General features: G+C 36.9%; 2 protein-coding genes and 1 long non-coding RNA gene across 4 annotated transcripts in view; 1 reads left to right on the forward strand and 2 right to left on the reverse strand.

The window, feature by feature from the left end:
• The window catches only part of LOC309508778 (NACHT, LRR and PYD domains-containing protein 3-like), a gene marked incomplete at its 3' end in the record, with an annotated part of 30,634 nt that extends 21,209 nt beyond the window's left edge, over positions 1-9,425 (forward strand). Inside the window, exons 4-7 of the mRNA XM_082183248.1 lie at positions 5,366-5,541; positions 7,903-7,949; positions 8,754-8,970; positions 9,214-9,425. Coding sequence (XP_082039374.1) covers positions 5,366-5,541; positions 7,903-7,949; positions 8,754-8,970; positions 9,214-9,425 — 652 coding nt within the window. The remainder of the gene's footprint in view (positions 1-5,365; positions 5,542-7,902; positions 7,950-8,753; positions 8,971-9,213) is intronic.
• A 96-nt stretch (positions 9,426-9,521) lies between these two features.
• On the reverse strand, positions 9,522-11,534 carry LOC309509591 (protein adenylyltransferase SelO-like). The gene is made up of 5 exons (XM_082184406.1): positions 11,288-11,534; positions 11,117-11,196; positions 10,992-11,035; positions 10,260-10,339; positions 9,522-10,083 (listed from the first exon to the last, which is right to left on the reverse strand). Exons 1-5 carry the CDS (start codon positions 11,375-11,377, stop codon positions 9,961-9,963), a joined length of 417 nt encoding a protein of 138 aa, XP_082040532.1. The 5' UTR covers positions 11,378-11,534; the 3' UTR covers positions 9,522-9,960.
• A 1,109-nt stretch (positions 11,535-12,643) lies between these two features.
• LOC309509603 lies at positions 12,644-15,282 on the reverse strand. 2 transcript variants are annotated; one of them, XR_014209923.1, is made up of 6 exons: positions 14,368-15,282; positions 14,194-14,281; positions 13,868-14,111; positions 13,679-13,762; positions 12,998-13,127; positions 12,646-12,920 (listed from the first exon to the last, which is right to left on the reverse strand). It is a non-coding gene; the product is annotated as an uncharacterized lncRNA (long non-coding RNA). The 2 variants fall into 2 exon arrangements; XR_014209922.1 differs by having other exon boundaries at positions 12,644-12,920; positions 13,868-15,282.
• Between the last annotated feature and the right edge of the window lie 1,802 nt (positions 15,283-17,084).

A 17,084-nucleotide genomic window follows, 5' to 3' on the forward strand; every position in this document is an offset into this window, starting at 1 on the left:
ATTTTTAGTTAGCCTATATTATAGTCTCTTTTATAAAAGGCACTGTTAAATAAATGGTTGTCTGTTTATAAAAGCAACCAAGAAAAAGGCAAAAAAAAAAAAAAAAAAGATCTTAGTTGCTTACACTGTAAAATATTTTTTGCTGCATTAAATTAAGGCCGTGTAGTCATTTCAACTGTTAAATCTTGAGTAATGATGAATTGCTTTTAACTTATGTTAATGTAAAAATATATATATATTTTTTTTATCCTCTTTTGTGCACCTTTACATAATACACCAACACTTGTATCTGTTCCCAAGAAAGTGGTGGCTGAAATATGTGCAGTAAGTGGACATTTTCTAACTTTCCAAAGGAAAGAAAGTATAAGACTTTGTAATGTCCATTTGTTTCCATTGCACTGGACAGTGAATAAACCCTCTCAGATAACTGTCATATGGAGGAACTAGCCTACCTGCAAGTGCATAAATAACTTTACTTCATTTATACTTGTATGCTTTATGGCTGCAATATAAGTTGCAGGATTCCACATCTACAGAAAGGCCTACAGAAGAGTCTGCACAGACAGAGGAGACATAGGCCTACAGGTGGGCAGTGTATAGACAACTTTTCCTTTTTATTTGTTGCATGAGGCATGTGTCTAATATCTCTTGTTGCAGGCACTTGACCACTGGCTTTTCTTTACAAAGAACAATTGAAATAAAACTCAAGGAACTAAGTATATTGGTCTTTTATTAAACATATAATGAAAAGGTTTTTTTTTTTTTTTTTTTTTTAATGTTGTGTAATATGGCACATGCAGCAATGTCCCAGGCCCTGTCAGGTGTGCAACCCTCAGTCTTATCAGACACTGAAATCTTCCCTTTAGTTAGCCAAAGTTCATTTCATTGTGTGCCCTTGTCCTGGCTACTGCATTGTAACTGGTTTGGGTCAGGGAATGGGGTCATAAAGCACCTGTCTGCAGGAACATGTCATAATCACCTATGAAGAAATGCAGTTCTGTTAGGATCAGCATAAGTGTATGTAATACAGTGAGCTTGATATTTAATTGTGGAACTTTCCTTACCACTTTCAAATAATGTGCATAAATGTGAATTTCTGAAAATTCTTAAGTCATGCACAGATCCTGCCCATTTTGCTTTCACATTTGTGATATGGAAGATTTTAGTCAACTGCCTTTTTTAAATTTGATATAATATTATTAATCTGGAATATTAAGAATCCCAATAGTAACTGGGCTGCACATTTACATTGTGAACCCCCTTTCTGTTCACATAATCCCCTTCATTGAGGCCTTGATGGCAGCCTATGGTCTAGCTATATAAGGTACCAATCACGTTAGTGAAGCCTGAGTGACACATACTGTAATCGGCATGGTCATGATGGCATGATCTTCATTAAAAATTATGATAGCCAAAAAAAAAAAAAAAACTGCTTTAAAAAAAACTGCTTTACAACATTGGGTCTTAAGTGGCTTGGAAATGCCACAAAAAAACCTAAAACTGTTTTTTAAACCTAAAAGCGCCAGGTAAACTCCGAATGACACGACAGACAGCACTTTCCATCAAGTTCTCCGCATCTCCAATAGTGTAGGGAAAGAGCCACTCGCAAATAATCTTAGGGCAATGCAAACAGTTTGTTCTGTAGTTAAAGCCCGACTCCGACAAGTCGAAAATAAATATGCGTTTCCAACAAATTAATAATGTAAACGACAATCTCACGAGTCACGAGAAAAAAAGATATATCTCTGAAAGTGCACTATCGCGCTGCGCTGGACTTCCCGTATCAGCTCCGCTTATAAAGCTCCCATCTAATCCTGTTTACATGAAATAAGCCTCTGCTCCCGAGCAGGTTTAAGATCGCGCACCTGTTGCTATGACAGCAAGTCCAGGATGAGCGTCGAAGAACCAAACAATCCAAGATCATGCCAAATCGCCAACAATCAAATCCAGCTAAGTGAGTTAGCGACGTACGAAGAACGGGCCCCTGAAGAAGGAGTCCAACCAAACAATTACACATCCACACAACACAAATGAGAGACAATTGAATACATTTCATTGAGAGCTCATTTTCTGTACAATTATAGTTTGACCAGGAAAACCAAAACCAGTATTTTTATGTGTGATTCATAGACACTCAGTTAAACAATAAATTACAAGTGATTCTTACTTCAGTCCAAATGCACAGTATTTATTTAGAATATATACTAAATAAATATTCAGTTAAATCAGTGAACATCACAGGTGAGCCAATGCTTGATTAAACATGCTAATCCTAAAACATAAATGTTCTCCCCAGTGTATACAGTACTGTGCAAAAGTCTTAGGCATGTTAATATCCCCCCCCCCCCCCCCCCCAAAAGATGGTTTTAAGACAGTTTTTTATATATTTTGCTGTAATGTGTCAGTAGGAAATATCAGTTTAGATTTCCAAACATTCTTTTTGCCATTAATTGTAATAATCCAGTGAGATTTGTGTATGCACAAGGAATCTGACAACAGCCGGTATGATCTGATCTCACCATCATCGAGTCCGTCTGTGATTACATGAAGAAACAGAAAAATGATTAACATGCCTAAGACTTTTGCACAGTAATATATAGTATATATATATAATTACTCCACATCACAAACAAGACAAAACATTACACAAATACACAAAGTATAAATGTTATATTAAAACAACAGTGTTTTTGAACTGACAGTTACAACACCCACAGACTTCCATAGGAATCGAGGAATGCGGAAGTAAAGTTTTGTATTGCAGTAAATATCATTACAATAAGGCAAAACAAAACTATAATAAATGTCTTAAAGAACAGAGCACAATATAAAAAAGGAAAAAGAAATAGAAAAAAAATAATAATATCAGGGACAAAAAGGTTTCTAATAATTACAATTTCTTTAATAAATTGATTATAAATTGATTAATCTTCCACTTTTCAATGTTGACATTCTCTGATCCTCTTCGGTTTAAAAATGACCGAACACGTTTTTAATTTAATCTGAATGGGATGACACTTGGTGACGATTGTTGTATTAGCTTTGTGAACACACACAAAATAATCATAGACATGATTCGGATATGGTAAAGGGTCGTAAAAAAAAAAGTGTCACACTTGGTTCCTTCAAAAATGACCGACAGGAAATTAATGGGAAATACGAAAACTCAGAGAAACTTTTGGTGGTACAAACTACAAATCAGCCGCTGTGCAGAAAAAAAGTGCACAGCAATGAAGGAGTGACACTCTAACACATCAAGAGTGCAAATAAGACTGGTAAGACTGCAAAGGCAAACTTTGAGAATATGCGAAAGAAAATCAATAAATTAAAAAATACAAAAGAGACTCTCTTGCTCAAATGCACACGCACACACACTCACACTCTCTCTCTCTCTCTCTCTCTCTCTCTCTCTCTCTCTCTCACACACTAATAATAATTGTTTGGTCTTATTTTAGCCTAATAGGTGTTCCTGATATCTGCTGCATATGCAACAATACATAAATTACAGTTTTTATGTACATAGTTAAAATAATATTTATTATTATAATTCAATTTTTATTCCTGTTTTTTAACCTACAGTTTGATAATGATTGTTTGCTGTTGTTATTTTATTGTTTTTGCTGTTAGATCATAATTGCTGTTCCCTTCTGAAGTTGTATTACCATTTATAGAATTAAACTGAATAAAATACCAATTAATTGCAAAATGTCTGTATAAAGTGTTTTGAATTATCACTATCCATCCCTTATTTTGTTAGATTTTTTGAATTATCAAATACTGATTAACAAAAATGCTTGCATTGTGTTCCTTTTCTAACCAAACATTATTGTTTGATTGTAATCATAATGCAAAACCTGATACTTATGTAACAAAATTATCTAAACCTTGACAAAAATAGTCTTTTAGAATGTCTAAATATATATCTAAATAAATTTTAAAAAACTAATAAAATGGAGAAATCATGTCTAAAAAAAACAATGGGAATCAAAAAGCCTCTCTATGTATTTATATAGGGAGCAACAGTACAGCCTACAGGCGGTTACACGACATTACACAAGTTTTTACTTTTTAACGCCACTGGATGACGCTTTTCTCACTTCAAAAAAATGGATTTTAAAGGCCTGCACTAATGTGACATGTTGCATTTATTGAAAAATAATAATAATACAAATATGAATTCTAATGGAACAAAATGCTCATTTTTTTTAGTAGTACCATAGAAACCTTTCTAAATTCGAAATAATAATAAAAAAATATTATTGAACAAAAATATATTACATTGGTTTTCCTGAAAAAAAAAAAAAAATGCAACAAAAAAAGACATTTTAAGGCTTCGGTCACTTTTGACTGTGAAGGAGCCAAGTGTGACCCCTAAACGAAGAGGACCAGAGGGATTTACAGTAAATCCAAAATTGTTTTTAAAATACAGAAAACAATAAACTGAAAAAGTGTGTTGGATTTAAATGATTGAATCATGCACATCAGCGCCACATGAACCAATTAAGTTCAACAAAGATCATTTGTTCACATAATGTCAACATCGTGGAATCAAGTCATTTCCAAGTAACCCAATGAAGAAGTTTTAAAGTGATTTTAATATGGTTCCCTAACTGGATTAATTCATTCAATTTCTTATATTTGTGTCACATGACTGAGTTATAAGATTGTATTAGATTGCTACGAAACTATTAATTAGCAATAGCATATATTAGCATGCTAAATGCTAAGCATGAAATCTAATTGTAATATAAGTAATAAACATATTAGAAAAAAATATTCTTTTAAATGGCCATTAATGGATCATTATTGGACAAATATTTAGAAACAAAAATATCTTCAAAATATTAAATTAATATTATTGAACTAAAATATAGTACATTTAATTGATAAAGTTACACTTCAGGTGTTATTAATGTTATCTCTTTATCACTCCATAGTTACAGCACTGCATGGCATTTGTCCCTCAGTTTCTCCTCAAGTTCATGGAGAACCGGCATCCTTTATAAAGCAGTGTAGGATATAGAGGCATTGCTTGTCACTACATTCAAATCACATCACACATTGCAATCTTTAATAAAATGGTCATTTTACACACTGTTTACACAGCGTCATTGTTCTCTACAGGTTGAAATATTGTGGAGTCACAGATGAAGGTTGTTTGAGGAAGATCTTGCATTCGTTTGAGAGTGCTTATATTTAAATTTGACTTAGTGATGTTTTTTACCCATGTTTTCATTTTTTAACAAAAAATTATTTGTGATCAAGCATTAATTGACGGACCCCCTGCAGTACGGCTGCGGACCCTTGTGTTAAACTGATCTGATCTGAACTGAGAGAGTGAAGAGTGTGTCATTGTTCTCTACAGGTTGAGGGATTGTGGAGTCACAGATGAAGGTTGTTCTGCTCTGGCTTCAGCTCTGAGATCAAACCCCTCACACCTGAGATATCTGAATCTGTCTGAGAATAAACTAGGAGAATCAGCCGTGAAGCTTCTCTCTGATCTGAAGAATGATCCACATTATAAACTGGAGACACTATCTTGTAAGTAGATTATTTACTAAAGATTACAAAATACAGTCATTTGTAACATATTTCTAAATAATTTAGAATACTTTGGAATACTAATAAGGTTTCTTATTATAGAAGGTATAATATCTCACTACTGTAATAGAGGAAATGCAAACTGTCAAAAGTAGCTCTCATTTGTCCACTGGCCAAAGTGTTTTAAAGACACAGCTGTGCAGTGTTGAGCTCACTGCTGTCCTGGGACACTTAAACCATTGTGGAACATTACCTTGAATATGTGCAGGAAGAGCTTCTCTGATCTGATCAAACTCTGTTTCTGTGCAAATCAATCCATGCATTATAACTGTAACCATAATAATAGCAGGCATGTGTGACAGTGAGTATCTGTTGTCTCATTTCACTGGCCAGCTCTGTGTAATTCTCTCTGCAGTGGCTCTGAGCTCCAGTCCAGGGCTGCGTTTCCCAGAAGCATTGTGAAGTTGATCGTGAAGACCATTTGCCACCAATGTCCTCTACGATCAACTTATCTCACAATGCTTTGGGAAACGCAGCCCAGGTTTTTCTCTCAGATACCCAGACATTGGCCTATTGTGAGAGGAGATTTCTTTGTACCGCATATATCCAGAGTCTTTATTGCGCAACCACAAACTCTAAAATACAAATCTGGCAATCCCCATTCCCCAGGTTTAACAGTTTCATTTTCAATACTCTCTACCCCAGGCTCTGGGCAGACTTGTCTTAATATTTTCACACATCGAGTCCACTTTTGACATTTCGATTTCATCATCCCACTCCGAAACACAATCATATAAGGCTCTATTAGGTAAGAACCCTCTTACATCATATGCTATATCCTTAACTTGTCTCACTCCTGCTTTCATATACAATTTGTCATAAAACACTCTCTCTTTCATTAAAATTTTTTCGGATATAAAAATAATGGTTGTTTTAAGACTTGATTTATATTTTCACACTCATACTGTATATTTCTGTATATGACCTCTGCCCACACTTAGCACTTCCTGATAAAACAGCGGCATTTTGTCATACATCGGCTTTTTCAATCCCATAAAAAGCCCTTCTTCCCCACATCCACTACATTTGTCCAGCACATCCTTCATATAACCTTTCCATCTATACTCCACTTTATCACATTAATACTTTTTCATCGTTTTTACCCTTATGGCCTTCTTTTTAACATCTAAGTCAATCAATCCTAATCCTCCTTCTTTATAACTTGCAATTAATGTTTCCTTGCTATTTTAACTCCTTTCCCTCCCCACATAAAATCATTTGTTATCTCAGTCATCTCATTAAGAAAGCATGACAAATCATCAAGGGTGTTTCAGGCTATGATTAGGTTAGGGTGGGCTGTGTTTTATGTTTGTCAAGCAATTTTAGCAATATTTAGGACTAATCCTAAAGTGTGGCATGAGGGGCACTGGCAATCAAATTGTGATTTTAGTGTGTCATCCACTGTCTCTGCTATGCAACTGCAGCTCAATAACATATGTAATCAAAACTATGCTAATATCACCAACTGTCCATTTGAAGAAAAATGAATATTAGCAAAGCATGAACTAATACTGAAAACCCAAGTAAGTTGTTACCCAACCCTTTGTTGTTTTGAGAACAAAAAAACATTGATTAAAGATTCAATCCCTGAAAAATGAATGGTTCCACAAATCTGTAGAGAATGACAGGGAAACAATAGCGAAAACAACTAAATGAAGTGTTATTATCTTGGCCTTCTCAGGTGTGTATATCAGGTGTGTGTCATGTTCATATGGTCACTGTGATCTGCTTTCTTCATCCTCAAATTCAAAAAGAATCCCAATACATCAAGTATCTGTGTTGTGATGATGAGTTGACCATGACTCTGTGGGTGACTGGGATACGTATTGCAAAGGTGAGCAGAAACCAGGCCACACACCAAAAACCAAAATAGATAATGATTAATTATTGCATAAATGCAAGAAGACACTAAGTTGAACTTTATGCAGCAAATTAAATTATAAATTATAGTTTACAATGCAAAAACATACAGTAAATTGTAGCTGTATTGTGTTGGGTCCTATTGTGAGCTGTCTACTTTGTCAAAAAAAAAAAAGTTCTTCTACTTTATTAACGGTCTTGTTTTGTCATGATTTTGTCATAGTATGGTAAGCAGTTATATGAAAACTACAAAGCCGCTGTGAGGAAAGCAGCCGGCACTGGAAGCTGGGCTAACCGCACTATCCAGGCCTCCTCCAGTGCATCCACACCCTCTCCTACACCTAAAGGTAGAGATAATGAGCTAAATAGATTGTTATAAAATGTATCAAAGATCTTGATATATTAAAGGATTTTGATGACATTTTTGTGCTTATCTTTCAGCCAAAGCTGCGAATGGACACGCTCCTCAGCTTCCAAAGGACACCAAGGTACCTCTAAATCTATCAGTTAGTAATGAAGAACACCATAATATAATACCATAAATAATATAAGTTCATGGACCATACTGAAGTGTGAACTATAATGTTTTCAGACACTTAACTGCATGTTAATTGCAATTAAACAAAATATAGTTTACATTTATTGACACACTTAAGTACATCATTTTATAACATTTCATAATTACTTCTACTTTCAATGAAATATGAAGTTTACTGCAGAATGTACTGAGAAGCATTTATAGTAAACTAAAATATACATATATTATTTCTATTGAAACTTGACATGTTTTCAATATTTAATTACACATTTGTCATGATGAAGTTGCCAATTGGTAAATTTAAAATATATTAACATTAAATGTATTAACAAATAACACACTACAGTTGAAATTATAATCAAATTTGCATGTGCTCTAGTATGTTTGTCAATATCTAAATAAATGTACTGCAAAAGATTACTAAACCATAATTTAAAAAGTATAACTGTTAATTTGTCATGATTGCAAAGTACACTTTTTAAAATTGCACTAAACTCTGTTAAGAAACAGTCATGAAAGTGCAGTGTCTTTAAATACACATAGAGTGGCCTTTTATTTAATGAATATATTATCTGAAAATATATATATTTTTAAATATACTTTAAAGATTTAAAGTATACTTCAAGAGCAGTAAAATTAAGCACACTACTTTTCCACAAAGGGTGACGGTTCCTTTAGAGCTGTTTTAATCCCCTTGTAATTTCATCATTTATCTGAAATGCTCCTGAATGCTACTTTTGGTTTGTTTTTGAAGGGTCCTGGCAACCAAACATCTTTCCCACCACCTCCGCCTTCAATGGAAACCCTGCCTCCTCCACCACCCGACCCCATGTTGCCTCCTCCTCCCCCTGCTCCTCCTGCCAGCACAACCAAAGTCAACAAGTTTCCTCCTCCACCTCGATTCCCACAATCCTCCTTCCCACCTCCACCCATGGATGACCTGCCTCCACCACCACCTCCTCCAGAAGATGGCGAGCTGCCCCCTGACTTTCTTCCTCCACCGCCTCCTAGTTTTGCACCTTACAGGGGAGACTCGCTCCCCCCACCACCTCCAGACCCCATCACCTCCCTTCCACCTCCTCCTCCACCTCCTCCTCCTCCACCTCCTCTTCCACCTCCTCTTCCACCTCCTCTTCCACCTCCTCCTCCACCTCCTCCTCCACCTCCTCCTCCTCCACCTCCTCCTCCTCCTCCCCAAAACTTTGCATCTGCAGGTGGAGCTCCACCACCTCCACCCCCACCCCCGCCTCCACCACCAGCTCCACCACCAGCTCCTGCACCGGCTGCCAACCCATCCGCCGGCTCCGTCAGAAAAATGCCTCCAGCTCCACCAAAGAGAACTACACCTCTACACACAGCGCCCCCAGGTGGCGAACTCATGTCAGAACTGATGACAGCAATGCTGAAAAAGCGCAGTCAACAATGATCTTGAAGACAGATAGAGCTAATTGACATGTTTTTGTAGTTGGACTGAGGAACTGACCGCCAAACAAGTTCTCGGCGTGACATACGGACACACATCTTTAATTATTTTGTTTAATATTCTTGCATTACACCACCAGACTAAAATATGTAAATACTTTGTACTTACGCACCTAATCAGATTATTTGTATTACAAATATGCTATATCATCATTGCTAATGGAATGTCATAATAAATAAGGTCTTGCAAAGTTAACTGTTTAACAGATTTTGACATGCCTAATTGTTAAACAGGAGTAAACGAGATGCATGATGAAACGTTTTTTGCAGTTTTGTAGAAATGCAGAAACAGCAATATTACAAAAGACATCCATGTCCATTGTCCATATATAACGTGCATATGTACATATATAACTTCGAACATGACTCATCCTCCAATCAGATCATCCATTAGGAAGTGTGATTACAATGTCATAAACAATATTTTTGGTTCAAATGATGCTGACATTTGTGACTTTTTTTTTTCATTCGACCCTGAGTTAGGAAGAACAGCTGACCCTCAGCTGCTGAGCCCAGGATGGAGGTTTACTGGCATATCCGGCTCTCTCAGCCTCTTCCTGCTCCATAAATGGCTCCATTAAAGTCTTCTGCAACAGTGTCACCTAGAAATACATCAAACATACTGTCAACAAGCCATAATGGTCTGTCTGAAGATGTTACATTGTATGTATAATTGTCAAGTCTTCATTTCACAGTAATATATTAAAGCAAACACTCTAAGATATATGATAAGCATGATCATGACAGTATATTAGTTTGACATCACATGTAATAATACCTCTGAAAAGTCATTTTTCTCTGCTTTTCTGACAGCAGATTCAGCCATCCAGTTCCTCAACACATACCGTGGGTTTACTCCTGAACAATAGAAAAATTACTAATAACATTAAATACAACATAACACATCGTAAAAAAACACACACTACCGTTTAAACATTTACGCTCAGTAAGGCTTTTAAAAAAAAAAAAAGAAATTAATAATATTATTCAGCAAGGATGCATAAAAAGGGACAATAAAGACATTTATAATATTACAAAACATTCAAATAAACGCTGTTCTTTTGAACTTTATATTAATCAAAACATGTATCAGGGTTTCCTCAGAAATATTAAGCAGCTCAACTGTTTTCAAATGTTTCTTGAGCAGCAAATCATCATATTAGAATGATTTCTGAAGGATCATGTGACACTGAAGACTGGAGAAATGATCACAGGAATAAATTACATTCAACTGAACAAATATATTAATTACACAAATACTGTATATTCAAATAGAATAATTTATTTTATATTGTAATAATATCTCATAGTATAATAATATATTATAGTATTACAAAATTACTGTTTTTATTGTATTTTTGATTAAATAAATGCAGCCTTCGTGAGCATAAGAAACTTCTTTCAAAAACAAATCTTACCAATCATGAACATTTCAGCGGTAGTGTTACTGTAACAATATATAAACACATAATATATAACACTGCATCATATAACATATACAAAAACACACCTTGCATTCTGTGCTGCCGTTCTTCATCTGAGTCACTCATTATCCTGAAGAAGACGATTAACACATCAAGTGATGTTCATTTTTAATCCTCTAAAGAGTTTGAGTTTACATTACAGCAACATTACCTTGACAGACGCTGTAAATACAGCTGAACCCAGTCTCTGAAATGCTTGTGTGATGAGAGGTCTGAAAGAGCCCACAAAGACTGTCAAGAGAGACACAGTCACAGTTAATGGACTGAAATCATGATTATGGATATTGCGGCTGCTGTGGGAGTGAATGGAGAGGAAACGTACCGGAGCAAAGGATCCCTTCTGAAGCCGGGACAGGGTCACTTCACTCAGCTGTCTGAAAGTCATAGTGAAGTCTGCTCCAGTGTCCTCCATTAGCTCAACACATCACACATCATACAACATTATATGGGTCATTCTCAGGAAATGCTGCCATTTGTGTGATCTACTACTGATACCATACTGGACTTCACTATTTCTGACAGTTTGGCCGTTAAATATATAATTCTAAAAAAAAAAACTATCTAATTAAAAAAGTTTATAATTAAATTGTGTGTGTATATATATCAGTGTGTGTGTGTGTCTTACTGATTCCTTACTGATGGAAAAGGATGATTTTACCTGTTTGTGTATTCACCCAACAAATGTGCTCTTCCATCCCCCAGCTGTCCGGCCCAATAATCAAATTAACTAGATGTACCGCATGGCAGTACAAAATATGACCGCCGCTCAGGCCTGCACTGGCTTTCCACAAAAATAAATGACGTGGAGCAATTTGGCTATATTGCGTGTTTATGTATATACCTAAAAAAAGTAGTAGTATGTGCATGTCTGTCTGTGTGTGTTGTGTATGTGTGTGTGTTTGTGTATGTGTGTGTCTGTGTGTGTGTGTGTGTGTCTGTGCGTGTATGTATGCGTGTGTGTTTGTGTGTGTGTGTCTGTGCATGTGGATTTGTATGTGTGTGTATGGGTGTGTGTCTGTGCGTGTGGATGTCAGTGTGTGTGCATGCTTGCGTTTGTTTGTATTCCTGCATGTGTGTGTGTGACAGTATCATCCTAAACCAGCAACCCTTCGCTCAACAGCACCATCTACAGGCCGATGAGTGTACAGTCACTAAATGTGCACATAAATGAATTTATTTTATACCCCCCCATGGATGAAATTCTACGAAACTTAGCAGAGGATACCCCCAGAGGTTGTCAAGTTAATCATACACATGAAATATGGTGCAGTTCTGAACATCTCCACTGAAGATAGGGGCGATTAAAGCAGAAAAATATTGCATTTTCATTTTTTATGGGAGGGGCGCAAATCACAAATGAGTGATTATGGGCTAGGTTGATGTGGGCCATTAAGAGCAACATACCATAAAAATGTCTTCATCCTCGGTGCCACGGTTCAGGTAGTTATTTAGGAAAAACTGCATTTTTTGGGTTTGGGGGGGCCCAGCGCGGGGGGGGGGGGGGGGGTGGCCCCCGGGGACCAAACGAAATTTTTCCGTAAAAGTCTAGTGGGGCTACATGCCCACCAAATTTCATGTTCCCCAGTGTTTCGGTGTCCCTGGTATCGTTGACGAAAAATTCAGTAGATGACAAAAAAAAAAAAAAAAAAACGTTGACAATCCCTATATGACCGCTTTCGCTAGCTATGCTAGCGGCGGTCATAATTATAGTACAATTAGAGAAAAAAACAATCCAGCTAATATTTACCTTTAGAAGAAATGCAATCACATATGAATCCTTTTCTTCATTTCCCAGAAAGCCCAACTTTGCTTTGAACAGCTCATGAAATCTATAACAGAAACAGTAAAGTGAGATCAGGAACGACTCAGAGAGGAATACAGTGATCTATATTGTCTAATGACAGGCTCACCTTTGATGGTAGATTTGTGGATACTCTCTCAATATTTGCTGAGATCTGAAGTAAATGAATTGACATGAATCACCCGTATTTATTCCAGACCAATACCAACAGAAAATAAAAGGATCTCTTACTGTGAAAGCTGATCTGAGGTCAGCAGTGGTTTCAGAGCTTCTAGAAGTTTCTGTAGATTGAACAGGCCAACATTAGCCTGAGCTCCTATACTGTACCGGCCCTCGTCATCAGACGTGTTGGGGACAAAATCTATACAGAGGAAACAATGCTGGAGCAATAACACACATTTAACAATACAAATATTATATGTTATTATTATGGCTGTCTGTTTCACTTTAACTTATTAGAATATAATAAAGTAAAATAAAACAAGTAATGGATAAAAAAAATGATGCAATTAATCATGCCCCTCAACCCATACTGTAAGTATATACAAAATTTATAGTAGATCTAAAGTAGCTTACTATTCATACAATTTACCACTTTTGCAGTATTGTATATATGTATATATATGTATGCGTGTGTGTGTGTTCTCGTATATGGTTTAGGAGGACACAAATGTGTATAATGACAACGTAAACATCTTCACACTTCCTGTGTCCTCATAGGTTTAGGGGTAGGGTTAATATACAGAGTCCCTGTGTGTATGTGTGTGTGTGTGTGTGTGTGTGTGTGTGTGTGTGTGTGTGTGTGTGTGTGTGTGTGTGTGAAATGTTATATGACAAAAAAGCTTAAAAACTAAACGTATAGGAAGATGATTGCTAATATTATGAAAGTTTAAGTTAGACAAAGAAACATACTTGGGTCATATGATTCCATAAATCCAAATGGGCCATAATCAAAAGTGATAGAAAGCAGACTGAAGTTATCTGTGTTACAGACTCCTGTGTGAAGATGCAGATCATGATGTTGTGCATTTTGCGTATTAAGCTCGATCTATAATGATAAATCTATGTGATAACTAAACAAGTAAAGCAGAGTGAACTAACCATGAGCAAAACCAACCGACATCCAGTGGGCGATTAAATGTGCCGTTTCATTCAGCACTCGAGAGAAAAACACCTTCACACAACATGAAAACCATTCAAATATAGTGAGACTGATCAGACAATATAAAATAATCTTGTATTACAGCTAAACAGCAGAGAGACACAGATACTCACCACATACTTGTCAGGGTCATTTGTTGCTATAGATTTAAAATGCTCTTTAATTACAAAGTCCAACAATGTCCTGAAAATAAAAAATAAAAATAAATTAAAAAGCAAATAAGAGTGAGAAAAAAATATTATCTCCCAAGTTAAAGTTAATATACCGTAGGACATCTAACTCTCCAGTTCTAGTTAATATCTCCAGTGAACCGATACGAAACCAGGACTTGGCCAGACGCAGAACAACCGCTCCTGATAGATACAGAGAACAATCACATAAAGCTGAGGAGGATAAAGAACTTAGTTACTCGATTTTTCCAAATCTGATCGTATTTTACCTCTTTCTTTTATGACACTGCCATTATAAAACGGATCCCTCCAAACAGGTTCCTCACTCACAACCAGACTGACAAACAATAAAGGCAAAAAAATGGAAAAGGTATAAATGAAAAAAAAAAACTGTTGGAGTATAGAAGCAACCCTAATGCTCTACCAACTCAGATGGCTTGGTCATGTTGTGAGAATGCCGCCAAGTCGCCTTCCACGTAAGATACTCTATGGTCAATTACATCTTGGCTCCCGATTTACAGGCGCTCAAAAAAAGAGGCTGAAAGACCAACTAAAAGGAAGAAGTGTGTGATAAAGCCCACATCCCTGGAAACTAGTGCAGCGAATCGCACGCTCTGGCAACAACTCTGTCAGAATGGAGTACAAGCTACGAAGACAGGAGAACTGAACATCGCCTGACTAAAAGACATCAGAGAAAGCAGGCCATGCTTGTTCCTGCCCCCTTAAGGCCATCAGGAGAAACTTTTACATGCCCTGTCTGTAAAAGACAGTGTGCATCCCGCATCGGACTATATAGTCATCAAAGAACCCACAAATTATAGGAGAAGTTATCATCGGACGACGATGGACTACCCAGAAGTGTGTACCTGAGGGCTCTGCTGGTACATGTGTGTGTGTGTGTGTGTGTGTGTGTACCTGAGGGCTCTGCTGGTACGTGTGTGTGTGTGTGTGTGTGTGTGTGTGTGTGTGTGTGTGTGTACCTGAGGGCACTGCTGGTACATGTGTGTGTGTGTGTGTGTGTGTGTGTACCTGAGGGCACTGCTGGTACGTGTGTGTGTGTGTGTGTGTGTGTGTGTGTGTACCTGAGGGCTCTGCTGGTACATGTGTGTGTGTGTGTGTGTGTGTGTGTGTGTGTGTGTGTGTGTGTGTGTGTGTGTGTGTGTGTGTACCTGAGGGCTCTGCTGGGGCATTCGCACGGGATAAACGAAGCCTGTGATTTTACTCGAAATTACTGACATATCTCCCGGATATGATGTCAACTGGCTATTGCTTGGAAATATCTTGTCGTTATTATAGGTCTGTATGATATAACATAAACAGAAGAATGTTCCTTACCGCCAAGGCCGCCTTAATGCACGGGCTTACCTGGGCTGAAGCCCAGGGGCCTCCCAAGTTCAGGTTCATGATGAGCTGAAAAGGTCATATTGTTTTGTAACTTGTCAGATTTTGTCGCTGTATGTCGCTAGTCTCTATACTGTGAAGTCGCTTGTGGGCGTTGGTAGTGCTGTCGCTCTAATGTTATTGGTAGACTGCTCGTCTGGCCACATCTATACAAAACGTATTTTAACTATATTATTTTAATTTGACTAGGAATTAGGCTCGAAAGAAACAGTATGCTGTTCGGGAGAGTGTTTTTATATTACCACACAGCAGTGTTCAGTGGATTAAATAATTTACTAGATTAACGATCGATCAATCTATAAATTAAACTCACTCATACTGTCATAAATTACTAAAACGTCATCCGAATTTGACAAATAATACATTTTCTTGTCCCTAATAGTCAACATAATGCAGGGGAAACTGTAAAATGAACTGCAGCAGTGCTAAACTTGCATCATAAAACTGCAACACTCGATCTATAAATGTATGAATGAAACTCACTGAGACTGTCGACAGTTTCTTTTCCATGCATCATTTTATTATATCCATGTTTGTGGTTAGTTACAGTCAAATCATATAAAACAGTGAAATCGCCCTTGAACTCTTCTGTCTTGCAGTGCGCACTCGAGACGGTGACGGGAGCTGAGCGCCACTGAAAGGCTTCTTTCCTATTGGTTGTCGCTCGCAAAAATCGCTTCTCATTTGCATAAAGTTGAAATTTAGTTGCTGTGTGTGATTGTTAAATAAAGTGTCTTGTGTTTATGCTCAAGTGGGCTCAGTGATATGTTATTAACAATATTATGGTGTTTTCTGGCTCAAAGAGGGAAAACTCACTGTTGTAGGTCTCGAAAGAAACTAATGCATTTTGTGATGTAGATTACCTAGATATTACACTTTTTTTAAATGAGACTCTATAAATCGAGGGGATGGGGGGCCTACAAAACCTCTCAGCCCCGGGGCCTAACATTAAGGCGGCTCTGCTTACCGCATGCTGCTATACATGTCTGTAAGGAACATGGAACAATGTGCCGCTGCTCACCGCTCACAGCCAACATTCACTGGCAATCCTATAGCTACGATCCGCTTATTTGGGACTATTTCGGCTACAAAAAGAGGTACTTTAACTGCAGTGTTATAAAGTTGTGGATGGTTGTCTTTTTTTAAAAGTATTTTGTCTTTTATTTTTCGTGTTCGCATTTATGAGGAAAACGACCGTTCTGAACGCAGCACTAAAAGACTGCTTTAAAACTTTCACAGATACCTAAAACAGAAAGCACAAAGCCTTTCTTTAAAACGAATTTCGTTTTGTATTAATTGTATCTTAATTTTAATCAGTGTTTTATTATCCAATTTCCTGGATTTAATAAGTAAGAAGTAGCCTACATATAGATATTCAAGACACGGAGGGCGCCAGCGCCTCAACTGAACAGCGCTATCATCCATGAACCGAAACTCAGCGTATAAGGTAGCCTACTCTCCTCACACACGTAACAAAAAAAAAAAATATATATATATATATATATATATATAATCTACAGAAATCTCTACTTTTAAACAAAACCATTCAAAACAAAATTAAATTAAATGTGCATTTCTCTCCAGC

The sequence above is a fragment of the Leuciscus leuciscus genome (genome assembly GCF_965113295.1).
Source record: "Leuciscus leuciscus genome assembly, chromosome: 11".
NCBI lineage: Eukaryota > Metazoa > Chordata > Actinopteri > Cypriniformes > Leuciscidae > Leuciscus > Leuciscus leuciscus.

What these genes read in the sequence shown, in the direction of transcription:
- LOC309509591 (XM_082184406.1), bottom strand. Translation starts at nt 11,377, where the DNA reads ATGGAGGACACTGGAGCAGACTTCACTATGACTTTCAGACAGCTGAGT. An exon ending in TATTTACAGCGTCTGTCAAG is followed by an intron (nt 11,036 to 11,116) that starts GTAATGTTGCTG and finishes CGTCTTCTTCAG; the next exon opens with GATAATGAGTGACTCAGATG. An exon ending in ACGGCAGCACAGAATGCAAG is followed by an intron (nt 10,340 to 10,991) that starts GTGTGTTTTTGT and finishes TCTATTGTTCAG; the next exon opens with GAGTAAACCCACGGTATGTG.